The 23,382-nt window shown below is 38.2% G+C and overlaps 1 protein-coding gene across 1 annotated transcript; it reads left to right on the forward strand.

Moving 5' to 3' along the window:
• The first annotated feature begins 3,598 nt into the window (after positions 1–3,598).
• On the forward strand, positions 3,599–9,606 carry S1PR1 (sphingosine-1-phosphate receptor 1). The gene is made up of 2 exons (XM_075182558.1): positions 3,599–4,003; positions 6,748–9,606. Exon 2 carries the CDS (start codon positions 6,836–6,838, stop codon positions 7,955–7,957), a length of 1,122 nt encoding a protein of 373 aa, XP_075038659.1. The 5' UTR covers positions 3,599–4,003; positions 6,748–6,835; the 3' UTR covers positions 7,958–9,606.
• The last annotated feature ends 13,776 nt before the right edge of the window (positions 9,607–23,382 follow it).

Raw genomic sequence — 23,382 nt, forward strand, 5'->3', positions numbered from 1 at the left:
CTTTAATAAAGTTCAAAGTGGGTTAAACAGATGTAGTACATTTATGAACTTGAGTTTGTATTGAATGAGTAAAAGCTTATAAATTTCAGATGCATGTGTGAGATTGGACCTGCTGCATACTGTACGTGGTGAATGACTGAATGTAAAACTTTCTGTAAGGAAAAAGAGAGAACTGTTGTCTTGGGTGGTAGTGGTATAATTCACTGTACCGGTATTTATATCTGTCCGTGTTTACAGTAACACTGCTTGGTGAAGCAGATCACTTGCGTGTGGGGTGAGCAAGGAATCCATAGAGTTTTATTGACTTCCATATGGCAGACAGATGTGATTACGTATCATGCAGTGTCGTCTCTCTGTGTGTGGGAGCTTATGCTTGATAGGAATAATTCTATATTACAGATCTTGTCATATTCCCACAGGGCTGCACTGGGAAATGAAAGTTGGAATTCAGTCACATTACAGTAGAATTACATTCTTCATCACCGAGAGTCTAATGCTTTTAAATTTCATTCCAAATTGCAGTACTTACATACCTGTGCAGCACTAGAATTGGATAACATGCAAACTTGAGATCACTAGAGTCTAAAAAAGAAAATAAAATTGTCCCAATTTGTACACACCAAATAGGATGGGTCTTACTGGAGAGTTGGTGGGATCTTGTGTAGTATTGGAGCATGAACCCTGTTTCCTATAGACATACATCTGAAACCGTAATATTTCTGCATCAAGTTGAGCTTCACTGCTCTGATTGTGGAAGGAGCAGGGTCCTCCTACAGCACCAACTTCCCGACTGTGGCACCTGGTTACCTCCATTCCCCATATTATGACACTGAATCTAACACAGGCAGCCCTGCCTGACGTAATCACATAGGTAGTAGACAGGTCATGGCCCCTACAGGATCAGCACTGTCATCTCCTGACATACCCTGAGACACTGTAAACAATCCATTTACCTTCCATTTCAAAACTGGGGGCATACAGGTGTTCAGGGGATGAAAAGAGCACTGTCTGTGATCCAACACACTGTAAAATACATCTTTTTGGGGCCTTTTTTCCCCCCAAAGGGTTTATCTTTAATATTATTAAATTGGGCCTAAAAGTTAGTATTTTTCAGTTTAGTTAAGATATCCCCTGCTGTGTGCTAGCAGAACCACTTTATTTTACAATTTTCTACAGAAATCTTGTAACTTGGGTGGAACACTCAGAAAAAGTAATTACACAAAACTGAAAATAGCAATTCAAATATTGTAAAACGAATGCGGATCTAGTCAGCCACTGTTAACATGTTATACAATTTTCTCATGTAAATTTGTAACTTTTGATTAGAACATACATATACAGATGATGGCCTGGTATGTATAATGTTGGTGTATATGACACTTGTTAATTGCCCCCGCATGGGTTTTATTTGTTTATTTCTCAGAAAAAGTAACAAGAAAATCCGTAAAACTTGTATGACTTTAAAAAAAATGATGGCCTGTCTTTGGTACATGTGAAGTACCCATCACGTATATTTGGAAATGTGTACTTCAAAAAACGTTTGTTTGGAAAAATTGGAGTTTACATTCCTTTTCCTGTGGGATATCTACAAAAATAATCCAGAAGTGTAACAGTGACTTCTATTTCCTACTAATAAGGTTGACTGACACTGTAGACATAATAACTGCTAGAGCAGAGCTGTAACTTAAAATTTTACCGCCTGGGTTGAGAAACAAATATGTTGCCCCCCCCAGGTCCTCAATTTAATCAAGTGAACTTAAAATATTCATAAATTGCGCCCCCCTTCAGCGGTGCGCCCTGGACAGTTGCCCCTCTATGCAGCGCCCCCGACCGATCAATACTGCTGCTGAGCACTTTCAAGGTCTCCCTGGATGCCATAGGCCCCTGGGCTGTAGCCCAGTTAGCCCTATGGTTAATCCGGCCCTGCCTATATCACAGCCCTAGTTACAGCCCTGTGGTAGAGCTACATGGGAAAGCAAAATAAAGCATGTCTGCGTTTCTTATTGTACAGAGGATAAAGGGGCTTACCACCTTAAGATGACCTTAATTGCCTGACGTGTGTATACCCTCCTATACGTTTTTCTAAATGTGTTGCTTTTCTTTCTAGTTTCCTTTATGTACTATTTTGAGCTTTGTAAAATTTGTGAGAAGGCGTATACAAGCCAATAAATAAGAGGAATCTGAAGGTGGAAAACTCTTAAATCAACTCAATATGTAGCATTGTCAGAAGATGCCAATATAAAATCAACAAGCAGTCAAGAAAAACTGCTGTTCCTGCCATTGACCCATCTCCTATCTTTTCTATGGTCACTAACGCAATGTGACCACCTTTGCGATAGTCACCGGAGGGGAGAGCAGTAAGATGCGGTGAGGGATTTGAAGATCCCTCTACTGCACTGCTCTCCCCATAGAGCAGAACTGAAAATTTACACATACGGTAATGTACGCCAGCCTGAGCTGGCATATATTCAGGGCCTATCTTCATCATCATCATCAGCTATTTATATAGCGCCACTAATTTCGCAGCGCTGTACAGAGAACTCATTCACTTCAGTCCCTGCCCCATTGGAGCTTGCAGTCTAAATTCCATAACACACTATCATATATATATATGTGTGTGTGTGTGTGTGTGTGTGTAAAATACAAAATTATTTTATGTATGTATATATATATATATATATATATATATATACGGAACCAGGGAGGGAGCCGGATCACCACCTGACCTGAGCGCAGGTGACCGCAAAAGGTACGGGTTTTTTTTTCTTTTCTTTTTTTTATAAGAGTCCTGCCTCAGGCCCCCTTGTCCGCTGGGCCCCCGGGCACCTGCCAATCATGCCCAGTCGGAAAGACGGCCCTGCATATACTATCGTATGTATAAATGCCTTTTCACTCCTTATTAAATTGCGGTACATAGCAGTTCCCATAGATATATATGGGGACTGCTCTGTGTTTCGAAGAAAAATGCAAAGCAGCTGATATCTATGATATCTGCTGCAATGCACTGATGATACATTTGCAGGATACTTTGATTTGTATCTTCAAAGAAACTGAGGATTAATAAATAGGCCCCATGGTCTGCAGACTTCAATGTGTAGGTGAAGATTTGTTTCAAAAGTTTTCATTCAGTAATTCCAAACAGATTTTCATCAAATTTTACTAATCTGATAGTACTGTAACATGACAAATATAAATGTATCAATAAATGTAAATATTCATGTATATCCTGCTGTATCACAATAATTTATGCACATAGGTTTTATTGAATAGTCGTAGAGAATAAATGTACAAACGCATTAATAAGCTATTGATTTTAATAAAAGGTCTTTAAGGTATACCTAAGCTCTAGACATATATAGAATTTGCCATGCTAGTAAAACTATTGTTAAATAGTACAACAATATGAAGTACTAAAAAAGCAACATTAAAATATTAAAATCAATCTTTTGCAAGCATCTCTCTATAAGCAGATTGTACAGTTGGTTAGCAGCAGGTAAAACTGCGGACTGCTTGACAGTTAGGAGTGCTGACTCATTCTAAGAGGTGGAGTCCAATCTATCACCCAGACATAAACCGCAATAATGTATTTAAATCAAAGGATTTGGCTGTGTCGGTTGAAAGCTTACTATAACTGTAGCACTGAAAGTTACATGCCCAGCACGCAGAGCATCCTGCAGAGAGATGGAATGTGAGAGGGAGGAGTAGCAACGGGGCTGAGACTGAACACACAGGACTGCGATAGTAGCTCTGCCGGACAAGCTAGCTGCAGTATCTCAACAGCACAGCTCAACAAGCACGTTCTTCTTCTTTGGATACTCACAAGGAACTATGTACTGGAGCTATTTGTAAATCAACTTTGCCTGCGAAATAAAGGATTTGGGAATTGTTTTACTTTATGGCAAGAGTTTACTAGTTAAGAAAACGTGTTGGACGAGAAGAGACTGCGGTTTGCTTTAAGCATTCAGACTGTCTGACCACAGAGAAGATTCAATCTCACACCAAGGTAAGAAAGACTTGTAGAGCAAAGGGACATTCATCTTGCTCCCAGGTAACTGGTTATTAATAGTGTTAAAAAGTATAAGTAGCAAGTGACAACTTATTCTGCAAAGTATGTAACTGCCTCTGGTCTAATTACATAGGGTGATTTAACTAGATCTAGATTTGTATAAATAACAATGAACATTGATACTAACACAGAAGTGTTTTATACATTGTTTCCACTTGAACCTGTAAATGTACATAATAAGTAGACACCGGCAGATCTACGAATCCCACAATAGTATTGAGTTTTTGCCAAGATCTTTAACTAGCTTCTTCAAATGTGGCAAACATTTCCAGACTTGTACGATCTGTTACATCTTTAGAATAAACTCCTTGCACTGGCCATCCCTACAAGGTGTAGGTGTATATCCTGACCAGCATTGATACCAAACAGTCGATACCTATAAAGGTGTTTTAGTCTAATCTGTTTGCGGTGTTAATTGGATCTCTCAGATTTCCCTCTGCACACACATATACAGAGTGTTATAGTCTATTTGTATCTTGCCCTCACTTTGTGGACGAAACTGGTACTTTCTACACACACCTGCTACTTTATCTGTACCCATGTAAGCAAGTCATGCTCTTATCCTGCTGCAGAGATGTAATAAGTACATTTTTTAAACACTGGCAGAGACATTTTACACACTCTACTCCTTATACCAACAATTGTTGTGCAACAACTAAAGCTGACAAGTTACTGTACACTAACGGAGTTTTCACAAGGGGCTGTGCTGGCTCAGCATTAGTCTGGTTTTGGACTCTACCATGCACTGTCCATAAATCACACACACCGTTGCGTTTATTGTATATGTGATATTTTTTCATGTGAGGATCGCATTGATGATAATGAAACTCAGTGATCTTATGCTCTCTAGTTAGAATATAAGGATACATTATATTTTGGAAAGCAACCTCAAATATATCTGAACCACCGTACATGATAACAATCAGTGCATCATAAAACAATCATGTCACATCTTTGTGTTAAGTTATATAATTCAAGTCTGCAATTTGGTTTAAATAGCAGGTGAATTAGACTAGGTACACACTACAGAAAATTTCAACCAATGAGATTTCATTATTAATTATACCAAAGACTGAAAGCCCCGATCATCATGCCAATTCATATGTACACACTATACAGGTTTTATAAGCTTTACCTTCTGATCTGTGCTCTTCATGTGTCATAACCATCAGCTGAAAAGATTGTGATTCTGTAAACTGTGTGAAGATCTGCCTACACTGTTGGTTGTGAGTGCGTACACACTGCAGAATTAGAATGACATTGTTCCATAGTTGAACAAGATTTTTAGTCTGTGTATAAAATCAAATGATAGGTTGTGATTCAGAATGATAATCGTTCATCGTTGGAGTGTACACACTGATGCAATATCGGACCAAATGGTTGTTTATTGTGTGATTGGCCCGATAATCGGGTGAAAATCCTGTAGAGTGTACCCAGCCTAATACAATAGGAGGTTGGTGTCAAGTTATTTGTTTATTTTTTCACTTTTTAGTTCCCACATATTAAGGATGACATCAAAAAGACCCCACTGGTTTAATATTTCACTATTTCACTGTCTTGGACAGATACTGTAAAGTTTATTTAGTTTGCCAAAGTTCAGAACAGCACATGCACATATTGGTTTTTCTTTTTGCAACTAATGAATATTCTAATCCATTTTGAGTTAACCTAATTACAGATTTAGTAACACTATCCATTGCAACAAGAATGGTGTGCAGAATATATTCTGTTTTGTATGAAATCTATTCTGCATTTGCAATTTACTAATCAAAGTATAGGTAATGAGATACCAAAGCATGAAAATGTTGCTAATAATGACCACAGACATGGATCAAAATGTAATGCCTTGACAAGAACAAAATATATTGATTAAAGCATTCTTTAAATTTACCTTCATGTTTTAAAGCACACAATGCAATTTTGAAATTATTGGGTGTAAATTTTAACTTGACTCTAGATATTGTTATCACTTTTCCTGTAACTACAGGCATAGAATGCAGCATCCTCTGAATATAGAACACATTGTACTTGTTTTGGTTTTTATCCATGCAAGCTTAATTTCCTTCCAGCTCACAGCTTGCTGTTAGCCAAGTTTTACCGCTTCACTTGCGCAAAAAAGAAAAACTTACCCCATAGACAGGGAGCTTCCTTTCTAACACAAGATGACATCACACAAATAGTTAAGAGTTTGACAGAGTAGAATTACCTACTCAGACCTTCAGAACTAATCAGTCTGACTGCAACCAACTTACATGCAATCAGGAGTATGCAGCCTTACTTTCCACATAGTAACAGTAGGTGGAGAGCAAAATTAAACATTTTTTGTTTCTAATGTTATCAAACAATTTTGATGCAATTTAAAAATACAGTTGTATTTTATAATAGCCAGTATATAGCAACATGATTACAGAGACCAATATACAGTCCGTTGCCTACTACAACATCCTTGCAAACCTCCCAACCTCTTCTATTTTCAGAGCACGTAAGGTTGTTCAGTCAGCTACATACAGATATTTTTGATGAGAGTATGTTTGCAAGGACAGTGTGCAGTCAGTGCTACAGAGAAATAGCATTATTTTACTACACATTTCATTTTATACTCGTCAGAACTGCTGATTATATTGGTTCTGGGTGGACAATAGAAGTATAATCCAACTAACATGTTCTTATGTTCTTTTTAGGACCGCTTCAACTTCATTTTGGTGTTAGGATCTTCATTTCAACACAACACCTGCCATCTAGTGTTACTTTGGAGGAACTACAGCAGCCATGGCTTCCATTGTACTGCTTCATAAAAAGAGCCTTTATTATAGCCATGATATTATTGTCAGTCATTACAACTACACAGGGAAGTATAGGAACAACTCTAGCAATGAATTGAAGCCAACCTCCATTATCTTCATCATTATCTGTTGCTTCATTGTGCTGGAGAATGTTCTGGTGCTTCTCACCATATGGAGAACCAAGAAGTTCCATCGGCCCATGTACTACTTTATTGGAAATTTGGCACTTTCCGACTTATTGGCTGGAGCTGCTTACACAGCTAACATCCTCCTTTCTGGATCCAATACTTACAATTTAACACCAGTACAATGGTTCATACGGGAAGGGAGTATGTTTGTTGCTCTCTCTGCCTCAGTCTTCAGCCTTTTGGCCATTGCTATTGAGCGTTATATAACCATGCTGAAAATGAAGTTGCACAATGGCAGCAAAAGCTCCAGGTCTTTCCTTCTGATTAGTGGCTGTTGGCTTCTGTCATTGTGTCTTGGAGGTCTCCCAATTATGGGCTGGAACTGCTTGCCAGACATGAAGTATTGCTCCACAGTACTTCCATTGTACCATAAAAATTATATCCTTTTCTGTACCACCATTTTCAGTATTTTATTGATAGCTATTGTTATTCTATACGCCAGGATTTATTTCTTAGTAAGAACACGGAGTAGAAGTCTGACCTTTAGAAGAACCTGTGCCAGAGCCAGTAGGAGCTCAGAGAAGTCCATGGCATTGCTTAAAACAGTCATCATTGTCCTAAGTGCCTTCATTTTATGTTGGTCACCACTCTTCATTTTTCTCCTACTAGACTTCGGATGTAAGGTTGGGACCTGCCCGATTTTGTTCAAAGCTGAGTACTTCTTGGCTCTTGCAGTTCTGAACTCGGCAACTAATCCCATCATCTACACTCTGACCAACAGGGAGATGAGACGTGCCTTCCTAAAGATGGCATGCTGCCATTGCTCTTTGCTAAATCCAGGGGCAAAAGTAAAAAGGCCTATCATCACAGGGATGGAGTTCAGCCGGAGCAAGTCGGACAATTCCTCTCACCCACAGAAAGAAGAGGGGGAGTACCCAGTGACCCTTATGTCTTCTGGCAATTTGACTTCCTCCTCCTAATATTTGGATTGCTGATACTGTTGGGAATGTGTAAAACCATAATGGGAAATGTCTCCTTACCACTTGGATAATGCTAAATCCAGCAAAAGAGTATTAGTTCTGGATATGCCAAGCACTTGACTGGAAAAGAAAATAAGCACACTAGCTCCATAGATAAGATGGTGACTTGTGGAACAATGGTCTTGTATAAAACAGTGTGAACATGGAATCTAACATCACTTACCCAATGTGTATAGGACACTTAATATAGATCAAACTCTATGTACAAGAGACATATTGGTCACTTTACCTGCCTATCACACAATAGATTAACCATTTTTTCTTTGTAACAAAGTCTGTCTGAATAGTCCAGCTGATGATTGAACTATATATAAAGCCAGCATCACTACATACCTGCCCCAAATGCTGAAGAATTATATATATGTACAATATATGTTAAAAAAAACTGTGGCCTAACTTACTATACTGAATGAATTGTATGTCATGTTTAATATACATATGTTCATTTGTGTCTTGGGAACTTACAAAACTTTTGACAACAGGGATAGAACAAGATATATGTGTTTTACCTTGTGAGTTTCTGGTGCATGGAATAGTGATCCAGATCTAAGTCAACAACGTTTGGGATTGACAAGCATTCATGTCTTCTTTAGTGGAGGGAGTTTGTAGTTCTGCCTTGTGAAATGAGATCTCTCTGGAGAGCATCAAGCTCAGTTCTCTATCCAGATGAAAATCAACTTAAATTGAATTGGACTAGTCACCTACACATAGTGTAGACAGCAATTTTGTGGGCTTAACACATTAAGAACCAAGGACATTACATGAAACACGAGGCACTTTATGCCTCGTGCCTCAGGGATGTTCCTAGATGTTGTTGAATTGGTGGGCTTAATATTGGCTCAGCCCACAAATGGCTGCCTCCACTGTGTATAAAATATACGCTTTATGCATACATCCATGTATAATGTTTATGACATTATTGAAAGGATTAACCGTCGTCCTTTTAACAAGATATTAATGGAAAAAATGCATTTCTTGTTGGTTTCATTATAAAATACAACCAACCGTTATTCATAAAAATGTTATCAAAAAAGAATTTAAGTTAAGGAAGTCAACCACAACTTTTAAATATACTTGTCTAGGCACTTACTTATTTGCTCTTAGTGCTACCCTGATCCATGACAGAGGGTGTGCCAATTAATCTATGGCAGGGTGTGAAATGAGCTCTATCTAGTTTTGAAGGGAACTTGTACTGAATATATAACAGAGTGAGCGGAGCCTGTTTGCTACCACAATAGGTGGCACTGCTGCAGCAAACTATTGGCAATACTGTGAGATGGAACTGTCTTTGATTGTAATCGTTAAGACAAAGTAGTATTAATTTTCCCATTTGGGAAACCTTTTTCTCAGATTTTACAAAGCTGTGTTGTTCTAAACGCAAACAACTGTTGATAGAGGGTTTATATGAGCCATTTGCAATACTTTTTATTTTGTACCATTTTAGTATTTTTTTTACCAGTGCAATTAAATAGACTGTTTGTTTGTTTGTTTGTTTTTACATAGTATTTAAAAATGCCTGACTTTTACTGTTGGATTTGCACATAGAAAAACTGTATTATAAACCTGTAATAAAACTGATAATTTTGTAATAAAAACTGTCTGCTCGACTGTATTTGGTAGAAGATGTCATATAGAAGGTCACTCCAGCCATTCCCAAATATGGCTGGAATTAAGGATCCGGGACTTTGTGAGATTTCAGGAAATACCATCTGCAAAAGAATGGCCAGACAGGAAATCCCATGAGAGAAAAGAACTTATTCACATACTTCTAAGGCAGTTGTTGAAGTGTAGGCTATAGATAATTTATGGGTCTTACCAATGAATGCCTGGAAAGAGTATTAGAATCATGCTGGACTGTTAAGTCATTTCCAATTTGTCCTTAACATCCTTACAATTCCAGCTGTCACGAAAGGGACATGATGTTACATGGTATAAAAAATACACTCAAGCAGTAATTATCTTAGATGTCCTCAATATATATAAACAAATCAAATGTTTCTATTTAATACTCCTATATTAACAAAGTTAACCCTGCAGCTTGTTTGTTAGGCTGTGCAGGGCTTCCTCTGGAAACCCTGCTGAGTAACCCAGTTGCAAGGCTGACAATGCAGATTGACCACTTGTCTATACTGTAGATTGGAGAGTGGTAGTTGGGAGCTGGATCGTGGACTGAACGACTCCTCTGTTGGAATCCTTCAACAATATAATACCAGCCACATGCTTAAGAAAGGGACATGTGTGACTTTGCTAGCAAGGGGACTGTTAAAACTGATTTCTGTATGTTGCGATCTTTTTAACTTAAACTGAACGTTTTCAGTTTCTTGACTTCCCACATGAAAATTGCATAGACTATATGTACATCATGTAAGTAAATTCAACCCAATTGAGCTATTATAATGCCTGTGAAAATGTGTATATTTTTTTAGGCTCTGTTTAAGGGTATTTAACAGGGTAAACCCATGAATGGACACACATAAAACAGTGAAATAAAAAAAAAAAAACAATGTAGAATTATGAAGCTTTAAATAAAGTCTGATTTCTTCCATGAGTTAAAAAATACATACTTGAGGGTCAAATGTTTTTGCATGTCCGCACATCTTAATCATGGACCAAACATGTAGCACAAAGCATCTACTGACATTGAATATATGCAATAATGCTCTATACATAGAACAGTAAAATAGGCACAACAGATGAAAAAAGTGATAAGATTTGCTGCGTTTTCTAAATGACTGCAGTGCCTTTCTCTCAATATATTACTTGTGAATAAAAACTGAAAATTATACAATAATATTTATTCCATTAACATTGTATGGAATAATATTTGAGTTTGTGACTCCTAGTGAATTATGTTAATTTCTCACAGAATATGTTCCAGACACAGTTCCCAAATGATGAACTCATTACACTCAACTGATATTTACTAATAATCTAACAGAAGATAAGCACTATTAGCTCATACACTTTCTTAATACTAGAGAAGAAACTACACCTTATATAAATCTTGGGGTTTCCTGAATGAAACTATCATCAGTCAATAATATATATATATATATATATATATATATATATATATATATATATCAATTGTACATTAGTGGTGTAGGGAATAATCAAGACAGAGCATGCAAACGAGGCAGAATACATGCAAGTCCCTGGGGAAAATGTATTAGGGATGGGATTCTGCAAGTCGCCGATATTCCGTGACATTGCAAAGGAAATTTAAAATGGCAATGGTTTTCGAGGCAAGTATTGAAAGCCATTGCCGTTTTAAATTTCCTCTGCAAAGTAGCCAAATATCGGCAACTTTCAGAATCCGCTGCTTAATACATTTACCCCCCAGTATCTCTTGCTTTTACAGATAAGGACTTCTTTAGAAAGACAGAACCCCCTTCTTTTCTATAACTAGTGCAATCAGCAGTGCAGTCACTGTCAATAGAACCTATATGGCTGATTACTAGTAGCCTATACCAGCAGCCACACCGCACATTTTCCTGGAAGACTTCAAAAGCGAAAGTATTCATAACCCTGATTGTGCAGTAGGACGATACAATCAGGTCCTCTGCTTTCCTCCTTATAATAGCCTTGTAATGTAAACATGCCGTTGTACCATAGATCTAATATGCTATTGCTTGCCTCAGGCCAAACATTACAAGCCCCCCTTATTCCCTTCCTACTGTTGGCCCACTGTGGCTAATCATTTTTCATGCTGCTTGCTTTATTTCAGTTTTAAAGTGTAATATGCCAACTGCTATGTTTTGCATTGATGTTTTGATTTGTTTTTAATCTGATGTAATAAAAAAATATGTTTGATGCTGTCCAGTATTAGGAAAAATGATATATATTCATTTTCCCTGTGTAATATTTCTAGTGGCCTAATTTTTATAGTGCTCCTTGACAAAAAAAATGATGGTAAAGATTGCGGTTTCTGTCACCAAGAAATAACTGTCATTTTATTGATGGTCAAAACAGGCTGGAGAGTTTATTGCTCTAAGCCTCTGTAGTAATAAAGGGGTTAACATACTGCTGTCTTTAACAACATTTCTGTCTGTGATTCAGTACCCAGCGGTCTTTGCAGCTGATGAAGGAAGTTTTGATAAGATTTCATGGAGTAGGTCATTACGCAGGCTCTAACCTTGGAATAGCTCCACACAGGATCTGGGAGTCACTTGCTGGAAATGAGAAGTCACTATTTTCCAAATAGTGTAGCAATACAAAGGAACTATAGTGCATCACTTACAAAGAAGTGTGGCAGAACAGCATGAGGCTTTATAGGTAGTTTCTAGTTCAGCCATGTAAATCCAGACACATGAATGTAAGCTTGGGAGCAGGGTCCTCTTACCTCTCTGTCTTACCTCTCTGTCTGTCTTTATTACCCAGTATTGTTTTACTACTGTGTTTGTTTCCAGTTGTAAAGCACTATGGAATTTGCTGGCGCTACCATATAAATAAATTTCGATGATGAATGAAATTTTTACTATGTAGTCATGCAACACACATGGGGGTAAATGTAGTATACTTCAATTTTTTCAACTTGCCGGAAATCGGCGAGTTGACAGCCAACATTTAAAGCGGCGCTGGCTTGTAAAGTCTAATAGGCAGAAAATATGCAGACCTTAACATTGCACAGCGCGATGTTCAGCGGCACCTCGTGCTGAAATTAATGTACCCCTAAGTGTCCTGCCAAAAATTTTGCAATATGTGTAACAGATGCTTCCTATTATAATACAAATGTAGGCATTTTAAGCCTGAATATATTAAGGATTTAAACATCTTTGTAAGGGTGAATGCAGGGGTTAGTTGTCTATTTGTGTTACACCCCTGTTGCACTCCTACTTAATATAAATGAATGAAAGGTGAGCACAACCCCCTTAATGACCATGTATAAACATGGCATGCTGATATTTGCAGATTTTCATTTAGAAATGTTGGAATTGGTTTATTGCTTTTGGCATCAGTATACATAAAACAAGATAGCAATCGTTTTTCAGAAAAGATTTTAGCAATACTGTTGAGTTTAAATTGGTAATATTCAAAATCAAAATATTAAAACTTTATTATGAAAAAGTATTAGGGAAGCTTCAACTAGAGTGTGTTTAGATTAAACCCAGTATTTACACCCTGCCAACAGAGTACAGGTTGGACAGACACTACAGAGGAGAGAAGAGACAGGTAAGAGAAAGCTTACAAGGACAGAAGAGTCACAAACTATGCGCTGTCTGTGAGTCATGAATGTGGCAAACAGATAATCACAGTCCTAATTCTAAAACGATACAATTATCAGAGATTCAAATGCTTCCTAACTGTTAGAGGTTTCATAGAATACATCAAGTGTGATATTAACCAATAATAGATATTATACTGGGAAATTGTTAATTAATGATGAACAGAATATTAAACTGTAAAGGGTTAATACTGTCAAATAGATATCTCATAATATGGTACATTGATATTATCTGAATAAAGGAATAATTTGATATGTTATTATACAACTGGTACCAATAAATTGAGATTTTGTTAATAAACTTTCGGACCCCATTTATTGTATTATACAACATTTTATTTCACTATTTCATTCTAACTATCACAAATCTGTACACAATTTTTTTTTAAAGATATTTCGATGATTTTATTATAACCAATATCAATTAACATAGAAGAATAGAGGAGGGCCCCTAATGTAAAAGCACATTTTCCTTTCCTTGTCAAGCTGTCTGCGGATCAGTCTGATTGAAAAAAACTTAAATGCTAACAAACCAATCAAGTATTAGAATGAGCTCTAAAGTTTCAGAGCACAAACCAAGACAGAGAACAGGTACGGTCCTAAAAAAAAGTCCTACAAGTGCACCTGACAGGAGGTAAAAGGTGGGAATATTAAGTACCCCTGGCATACAAAATTTACCAGTCCACACTCATGTGCATGCCCAAAGTCAAGAGTCTTACCCAGCCTAATGATGTCCTAAAGGGTTTCAACATGCACTGGGCATCTCACTATTGGGACTATTTGTGCCACGGTTGACCCAGTACACAAATAGGGGCATAGTTCAGACTGAATAATGTCTGGAGCCCTTGATTGTTTTATTGAGAGCAATATTAACCGAGGCTGAGTAGCTATTGCTAATACAAGTTTGGGAACCTAGACAGCCACCAAACATTCTGGCAAATGCTAGAATTTCATAATAGCTTTTTACTTGTAACAGGAGAGGAGGTCAGTGCCACATTTTGGGACAAGCGCAATGTACACCACGATAATAATTTAAGGTAGAATAAAGATATTTTATTGAAAATTCTTAATTCTGAAAACATCTATGCATTACTTGTAAAATATGTTTTAATAATAATAATGTAATGTAATAATAATTTAATAATAATAATAATGTTCTTTTAGGGAAAACCCTCCTTTATCAAGAACAGGACAAGAAATAACACTTGATTTGTAAAAAAAACAAAGGAGACACCTCTGAATAATTTTTTTTTGCTGTGGGAAAATGGTATCAGCAAAATGGAAAGAGGTCACAACCCCTTGCTTCCCGTAGGAAATTCCAAATATTGCTGTAAGACAAAGGTCTGGAAGTGGAGAGGATGTTAAAGAGCAGATTGAAATCCTCAGGATGAAGTGACTTCATCCCATCCCACCCAGACATACAATGATGTGCGAGAGAGACCATCTTTATCACTCGGTTATTACTTTGTGACTTCCTTGCCATCGTCTCTTGAGGTATTCCTCCAGACAGACCTCTGCCACTAGCATCTGTAATAAACAGATTTTGTGAAACCCAGTGACTGGACTGTTGAGTCAGAAATAAGCATTAGGTATAAGCATTCTACAGGTCTCTATAGATATATATATATATATATATATATATATATATATAGGTTTATTAATATCTCAGCGAGTCTGCAATTAACTTGCTGCACAGGAATGAGCGCAGGATTTTGGTAGGATGAATTCTAAATTGGCTTTTACTGAAATATTCATAGACCATGTATATACATATTCGATTAATACTATGCACAGTGCATGTAACAATATATATACAGTATGTCCTGCTGTAAATATAATCCTCCATATCAAAGTGCCCTGCTAAAAGTATTGAGTGCAAGTGCTTGTGCTTTGTTAGAAATGACAGTGCTACAATTTTTCTTCTGTAACACCCTTTTGGGCCCTTCAATGTCAAAGGTTGGGTGACTGTAAATAGGAACTGAGTAAGTGTTTCTCACCTTTAAGTCTTGATTGTGCCTCCACCTGAACCAGACTTCCTTCTCGGAGCTATGTTTCTGGAATTTCAACACTGGGGTCGATTCAGGAGAACCCCTGCCCCATACCAGACCTGGTCCCCATCCAAAGGACACTCAAACAATATAATAATGTAATAAACACCCATTTGGTATGAGATTTATTTAATATAGGCTGCTTAAGCTAATAAATATATTATCAGAGACAAATAATTATACATGCTGTGGCTGGATCACTTAAAAATAACTTATTGTATCAATATATATAAATTATTAGCGCAGTGCGCTTATTTATATATTTGCAAATGTACTAATTTTATTATATTATAATGTATTTCTGTATTGGAAATGCATTCATTTCTGAGGTATTGATTTATAACTTCAGAGACAGTATGTCATGATATGGTTTTGTAACTTTGCTAGAGGAAACTCCAATTAGGCTAATTAGATATTTTTCATCACAGAAGTGACAAAAATATGTATAGCCTGAAGGCCCAGCAAGAGGTGGTTACCTGTTGTTACATCTTGTTAGAGAGGCAGGAACCTGTCTGAACAATGTAGACTCAGGATACAAGTATTAGGATATAACAGATTAATGTAAATTTTGTCAAATCTTAAATTGTGTTAGCTCCATGGTTTAAGGATATATTGCATTCTAATGGTAATTATTGAATGTGATTTATCAGTCTTTCTTTGGAGCTATCTAGGATCAGGGAGCGGTGTATACCATCTGTAACTTCTGGAAAGATCGCTAGTACCACAAACTGGCATGTGTACCTGTCCTTATTAGGAAACTTGAGCTAATAAAACATCACTGCTTCAAGTTCCTACTTTTATGACTACTTACCCATGCTGTAAATCCTGTGACCTACAAATTAGACCAATCTAATCCCTTATCCGGCTCTTCTGAGGTTGGAACCCAACATTCCAGTACCAACATTCTGCCCGCTACCTTACAGCTCTGTCCAGTGTGCTAGGCCAGGGCGAACCATCCACAGCAAGCCTGATCTAAAGAAAGAGGTCAGGGATACCAGCCCAGGTGCCCAGCGAGGGAGAACACAAGCAGCAAACGTTACCCAGAAAGAACTGGTTCTATGCGCTGGTGTAGGAGCCTAGTGGTGACTGCAGGCTCCTCCTACTGCGACAGGAGGGGTGTGAGTTGGGATAAAGAAAAGGGGATGGTGGAAAAACAAAGCTCAGGTCCATCCTGTCACGCATACAGAATGGGTTTGTATTAAATATACAGTACAGTATCCCATTTAATGTACGTTCTCTTCCTTCCTGGAATTTATTATCCTGGACAAATAAATAACCTTTGTAACATGTATATTTCCCTAATTGTTACTAATTATTAACACTCTACTTGAGAGAAAGATCAGGGTACTAATTTCACTTAATGTTCCGGTGATATTGAGGTACTACGACGATACTTAATATCCAATAACACTAATTATTATTATTACTGCCAGTTAAAATGATCCTTAATGACTCTCTTCTATGTATGCCATCACCCTATTATTATATTAAAGGCTTAATATAAACTCCTCCTACTGCGACAGGAGGGGTGTGAGTTGGTACAAAAAACCTCCAAATGGCAATACAGCACCAGCACTCCCCATCAGCTACTGATACCAAACATGACTCTCAAACAAACAATACAGAAGTGGAAGTTGGTAAATCAAAATATATCAGGAAAATGCAATATAAAGAGAGGTTTGTTTTTGTTGCATTATTTATTTTCATTATTTAAAATTTATCATTTATAATAATAAAGTACTGGTGGTTAAGCAACACTAAAATAGCCTATTTTTTATGTTGATTAAAATATATTTTGTACCGAAAACCACCCATTTAAGGATGGCCACTACTTATGGGTCAGTGCTGTGTGCTTGCCACCAAGGCTAAAGTCTGCCAGCCAGCCCCGGTCACCCACTTTGCATCACTCAGCTCCTGGGTAAACTGATATTTTCACTGTTCATTGTATACTTCCATCAGTATAGTTAGTAAGTAAATGCTGTTCACAACTATATTTATCTTTATACACAGTACAAAGCTTTTCTGTCCTCACTAAAACTGCTCATCTTTCATTCTCCTCACATCAGGGGTGGATCTGGGAGGGGGATCCAGTGGGAATTGGGGGATCACCCCCCTTATCCTGATAACACCCCCCCCCCCTCCCCACCACCACACTGCAGACTCTTGTTTTTACTCTTGTCTTTACTACAGCCCTGAACAAAGTGCCACAGAACGAACAAATAGTAGCCAGGAAGTGACATCAAACCAGAAGTGATGTCATCCTGAAACCCCTCTATACAACTGGAAAGAATGCAAGAACTTACACCTTACACTTGATGCTATAGAAAAGCCTGTACTGTTTTCATGTTGACATTTGTGCAATTTCAATCATATATTAAATGGTTACCGGCACTCTGAATGGATATTTCTGCATCCTTCCAATTGACTTAATTTTGCCTGCAGCAATCCATTATTCTAGATGTTCCGTGGTTTTTAAAACACGATGTGGGCAGCACGGTGTCTAAGTGTTTATCACTTCTGTCTTTCTGCCTCACAGCACTACGGTCAATTCACGGACATAGCCTTATTTTTTTTGCGTTTCTCCCCTTATTTGCATAGGTTTCCTCCGGGTACTCCGGTTTCCTCCCACATTTCAAAAACATACTGGTAGGTTATTTGGCTTCTTAAAAAAATTAACACTAGTGTCTGGTGTGTGTGGGACAAGGACTGATGTGAATGACAAATATTCTCCATAGAGCACTGCAGAATTGGTGGCACTGTATAATAAATGATAATGACTGATGAATTCTGAATATCAAAACCCCAATGTTTGTTTTTAGCCATGTCATTTTCAAAGCAAAAAATAATCCCCCATAGCTGTATTTGAGTTTCATATGCATTTTTTAAAACATACATTTTTTGTTTTTTAATATTTACATCAGAATGCCCAGTATTAAAATGTGATCTTGTCTACAGTTTAAAAAAAAGTTCCAGTTATTGTACTATACTATATAAACAATGTAACAATACAATAATATGAAGGAGTGTGTGATTTAAATACTACACCTCTGCAATTAGAAACACAAAGGATTTATTGAATACATTAAGTTTAAATATAAATGAAGAAATACAGTTTCACATGTTTTTAAAGGTTTTAATTTATTGTCAATTAGGTATGTTTTCTTTGGAGGAACCTATACACACACAGCTGAGCCTGCATGAGTAAATTACTACAAGCCACTACCGCCTCCAGTGCGATAGGACTGTGCCTCGCTTACGCTCCCTGCACCCCCCTCACTGAAAATGACACAGTGTGATGAGGCGGCAGCAGTGTGATGAAAGGGGCACAGTGTGATGAAGGGGGCAGCAGTGTGATGAAATGGGAGCATTGTGATGAAAGGGGTGCAATGTGATGAAAGGGGCGCAGTGTGATGAAGGGGGCAGCACTGTGATGAAATGGGAGTAGTGTGATGAAGGGGGCAGCAGTTTGATGAAGGGGCAGCAGTGTGAAGAAGGGGGCAGCAGTGTGATGAAAGGAGCGCAATGTGATGAAAGGGACGCAGTGTGATGAAATGGGAGCAGTGTGATGATAGGTGCACAGTGCGATGAAGGGGACAGCAGTGTGATGAAATGGGAGCAGTGTGATGAAGGGGGCAGCAGTGTGATGAAGGGGGCAGCAGTGTGAAGAAGGGGGCGCAGTGTGATGAAATGGGAGCAGTGTGATGAAAGGTGCACAGTGCGATGAAGGGGACAGCAGTGTGATGAAATAGGAGCAGTGTGAAGAAGGGGGCGCAGTGTGATGAAAGGGGCAGCAGTGTGATGAAAGGGGGAGCAGTGTGATGAAGGGATAGCAGTGTGATCAAAGGGGCAGCAGTGTGAAGAAGGGAGCAGCAGTGTGTAGAAGGGAGCAGCAGTGTGTAGAAGGGAGCAGCAGTGTGAAGATAGGAGCAGCAGTGTGTAGAAGGGAGCAGCAGTGTGAAGAAGGGAGCAGCAGTGTGTAGAAGGGAGCAGCAGTGTGTAGAAGGGAGCAGTAGTGTGAAGAAGGGAGCAGCAGTGTGTAGAAGGGAGCAGCAGTGTGAAGAAGGGAGCAGCAGTGTGTAGAAGGGAGCAGCAGTGTGAAGAAGGGGGTAGCAGTTTGATGAAGGGGGCAGTAGTGTGATGAAGGGGGAGCAGTGTAATGATGGGGCAGACATCAAAATGGTCAACTGGCATCAACTGAGCTCTGCATACTCAATAACTATTCTTTCTCATGCCATCTCCTTCCTCCTCTTCTCTCCCAGAGCATGTTGGAAGTTGTAGTTCGTTCAGTGCCTGACGGTGGCTGAGCAGTGCTTCCACCAAGTTATACTTTCTAAATTAATTCCTGTATTCTTCCTTCGTCATGCTTCTATAGTGGTTTATATTACACTTCTCTACAATTGAATGAGATAGCTGAAAGATAACAGAATATTGATTAAATAAAGAAAAATTACTTATTACCACTATATGAACAATATAAGGAATTCCCACTGTTGTATAATACAACATTTTAATTTGCTTTTTCTTTCTAATCACAGGAATTTTGCTTCTCTTTGATTTTAATTGAAAATTTCCCTGAACAAAACACGTGTGTATAACAATTTTAATTTAGAATTTATAAAGATTGACTTTGCAACTGTTTATTAAGATTGAGAATAGAGGAATGCCCCCATTGCATGACAATCTTTATTTTCTTTTCTCCTTGACAACTATATGTAATTGTATAATATAATATTAATATATTAATATAATAAATGACTTTTAGAATATTCCCTTTTTCAGAATATGTTTTTAAAGGGGTTTGTCTATTTTTGGAAAATGTATAATAATTTGTACCTGTCCCGTACCTTACAGCAAATAGCGGGGGGGAGGGGTTCATTTAAGGCCACCTCTGTTACTTGTACACACAGATCTGCACATGAATCAAACATGCATATTTTTGGCAATTAATGTTGTCCTCTGTCGTGTACACCCTTTCCAGAGCTGCTGTGTGGATTATTTGCATTCTAAGAGCAGAGTGCAAAGGTATGTCTAAATACTGCATATTAGAGTTCTTTTGGCTAATGAATAGATCATGTATTGCTTTTCCCTGAACATAGAATCATAATATACATTTTTGAATACATATATACAAACAAATAGTAGGCTCTGTACATTTCATCACATCCACAAAAAAGACATCCAGAATGTAAGATGAGTAATGATTGCTGAACCAAACAGTTCCACTTCTTGTTTTTTTTTTTTACAGTAAAATGTTATCAAATTAATATTGCCTAAGTATCTGTGTTAGTTCGGGGAACAGAAAAAAAAGTATACTGAGATTGTATGTTATACATCATCAGGAATTGACTGTAAATAGATGTTTTATAAGCACAATAATTTCTTGCTTCTCATCTTGATCCTTCTTGATGGGATTGTTGCACAGAAATGGTCCAATCTGTCTCAGGGTGTTGGCATTTATGCATTTAGGACACCTGTATGAGTCACATGCCCCACCAGGAACAAGCTAATTTGTGCAAAAATATGCCCTTTGAAACATCTTCTTGTTTGTCCTAGTTGAAATAGATTTCCAAGCAAATTGAATTTTAGGATGTTCAAGGTATATATATATATATATATATATATATATATATATATATATATATATATATGTATATACCAGGAAAATGCTTCATCCTTAACCCAACATTTCGTGTCATAGTTCACATTCTGTCATAAGAATAGGTCATTGTTGTCACAGCAATAGGGTTTCTGGGATCCGTCTGTGGCAGGGATGTTGTGGAAACTGGAAGGCCGGATGAGTGTTTTACTCATAGGGGTACCTCTATTACTGTATACCAGACGTTAGGAGGAGGAATGCTGGACTGGACTCTGTACTGGAATAGAGGACTGGGATCTGGACCTGATGGACTGGAACCTGGACGTGGGAACAGGGAGGACCTGACCCCATGACCAGAGACTCAATACCGCCAAGAACACAGAAACTAAGAGGAATATAGTACCACAACTGGGACTGTGACAATTAATGTTTATGTCTTATGCTATTGATATTATTGGTTTATTGAGAGTAATTGTGTTAACCTGCTGTTCATAGTAAGAGTCAGTTCTCTACTTTCATCCAAACTGTATTTCGAATTATGACAAAGTATACTTTTCTATAAAATCACAAAAGCTGCTTTTAGTGGTTCCAGTTCAATAAATGTGTCGGATTGGCTTCTGCAGCACACAGTGTATCACAGTGTGGTAGTACTGGACAGGGTGTTCCCGACTCTCCCCCTGGTGTATTTCAAGAACACCCCCCAAAAAAAGAAAGTGGTGATTCGGGTGGAGACACTGAAATCCAAGTACAGAGGTGAGAAGCAGCTATGTCATTCAATGTATATACACCCTCTCAGCGCATAATACCAAAGGGGGTGTTTCAGATGTTAACTCTGATAATTATTGAAAATGTTAAAATATTCTGATTGGTTAAAGGTTGCTCTTGTTCTGTGAACATTCTAAATACAGTGACTAATTACAAGTTGGTTTAGCCCTGTGAACATTCTAAAGCACTGATGGGCTATACAGTGGTACTACACTATAAAGTCACTTACACAAACAAATGAATAAACTAGTTGGTCATATCGCAGTGAAATATGGCTCCTTCCTTCCTTGTTTTGTTTGATTTATTTCCCACATTCTTTTCACAACAGTTCGATTTGCAAAAAGTTTATTTATGGCACATCTGATTTCCTCAGTATTGCGAAAGTCTGTTGTAACCTGTAATAGTATGTAAAGAATTACAAAACTGACAAGTTTCATAATTATTTATGTCATACTATTGTTAAAGGTTTTTCCAAAAGTCAGCATTCTTATACAATTTATAAAATCTCAGCAACAAATACAAGTAGTTGGCCATGGCTAGGACTACCACTTCATCAAGTGTGGCCAATGGGAGAAGGAGAGCAGAGCATTTGAGTCTCTTGAGCCAGCTAAAGAGAGAAGTCACTGAGTGAGTACTTTGGGAGAAGTGCTGCAAGCAGAGCCAATGACAGAAAGGGCAACACCATTACATAGGAACTAGAGGTAATGCTAAGGGCTACAAATTCTTTAAATAGAGCTGACAAGTTACATAGAAAGCTGCTGAACTAGCTGCCCTAACAGGGAGTGCTGAGAGATTACTAGAGAGGGCTGCCAGAGTCACAGAGAGAACTGCTAATCCCATAGAGGAGTCAGCTACTGAGAGCAAACTGCCAGATATCAGTACAAGCTGCAAGTGGTCCAGAGCAAGTCCAGGTCCAGTCCAGGGACCCGAGAATACTGCTACATTACATCCTATATAGGAAAATCACTGGGGAACTATCCAGGCTTTTAATTCATGTTTCAGGAGCCCTCCAGGTTTCCAGAACTGGTTGGTGTCCATGACAAGTGTGAATAAACCGCTATATACTTCACAGCGCTATACATGGCCCTAACTACCAGAACTAAGGCCCGCTTGAGAGGTCCGGCCTTGAACTGCTGAATACTACCAGGAATACTCCTTCCATCATCTTTTACACACTTCTGGGCCTGGGTCATTAATGCACGCATACTGAATGCATTTTGCATTTGTTTTAAACCACACCGAAATTGGCACTACATACTCCTGAAATAAAAAAGAAATGGATCTAAAGATAAGTCATACTTGCCAACTATCCCGGAATGTCTGGGAGACTCCCGCATTTCGCGAGAGTCCCAAGGACTCACGGGAGAGTGTATCTTCCTAGTGAAGTGGGCAGAATTAGGTCCAAAACACCGCATTTGGTCCCCTCCCCCTGCTGTCAAATGTTTGCGTCATTACATCACGGGGGCGGGTCCAAAATGACACAAATTTTGGAGCCCCGCCCCCATCACGCCCACCTCCCCCGGCAGGCTCCCGGAAGCCAACTTTCAAAAGTTGGTAAGTATGAGCTAAGTGTGGTGTTGACTACAGGTGTAGGTTTACTCTGCTCTACTAGACCAGACACTACAGGATACGTACAATACCTATGTAGAATAAAAAATGCATAAAAAAAATATTATTCAATTAATGACACCTGTTAATAATATGGGTGGGGTACTAATTCTCGAGGACGAGA

This window comes from Mixophyes fleayi, chromosome 8, assembly GCF_038048845.1.
Source record: "Mixophyes fleayi isolate aMixFle1 chromosome 8, aMixFle1.hap1, whole genome shotgun sequence".
NCBI lineage: Eukaryota > Metazoa > Chordata > Amphibia > Anura > Limnodynastidae > Mixophyes > Mixophyes fleayi.

Coding starts and splice junctions, on each gene's coding strand:
- S1PR1 (XM_075182558.1), top strand. CDS start 6,836: ATGGCTTCCATTGTACTGCTTCATAAAAAGAGCCTTTATTATAGCCAT.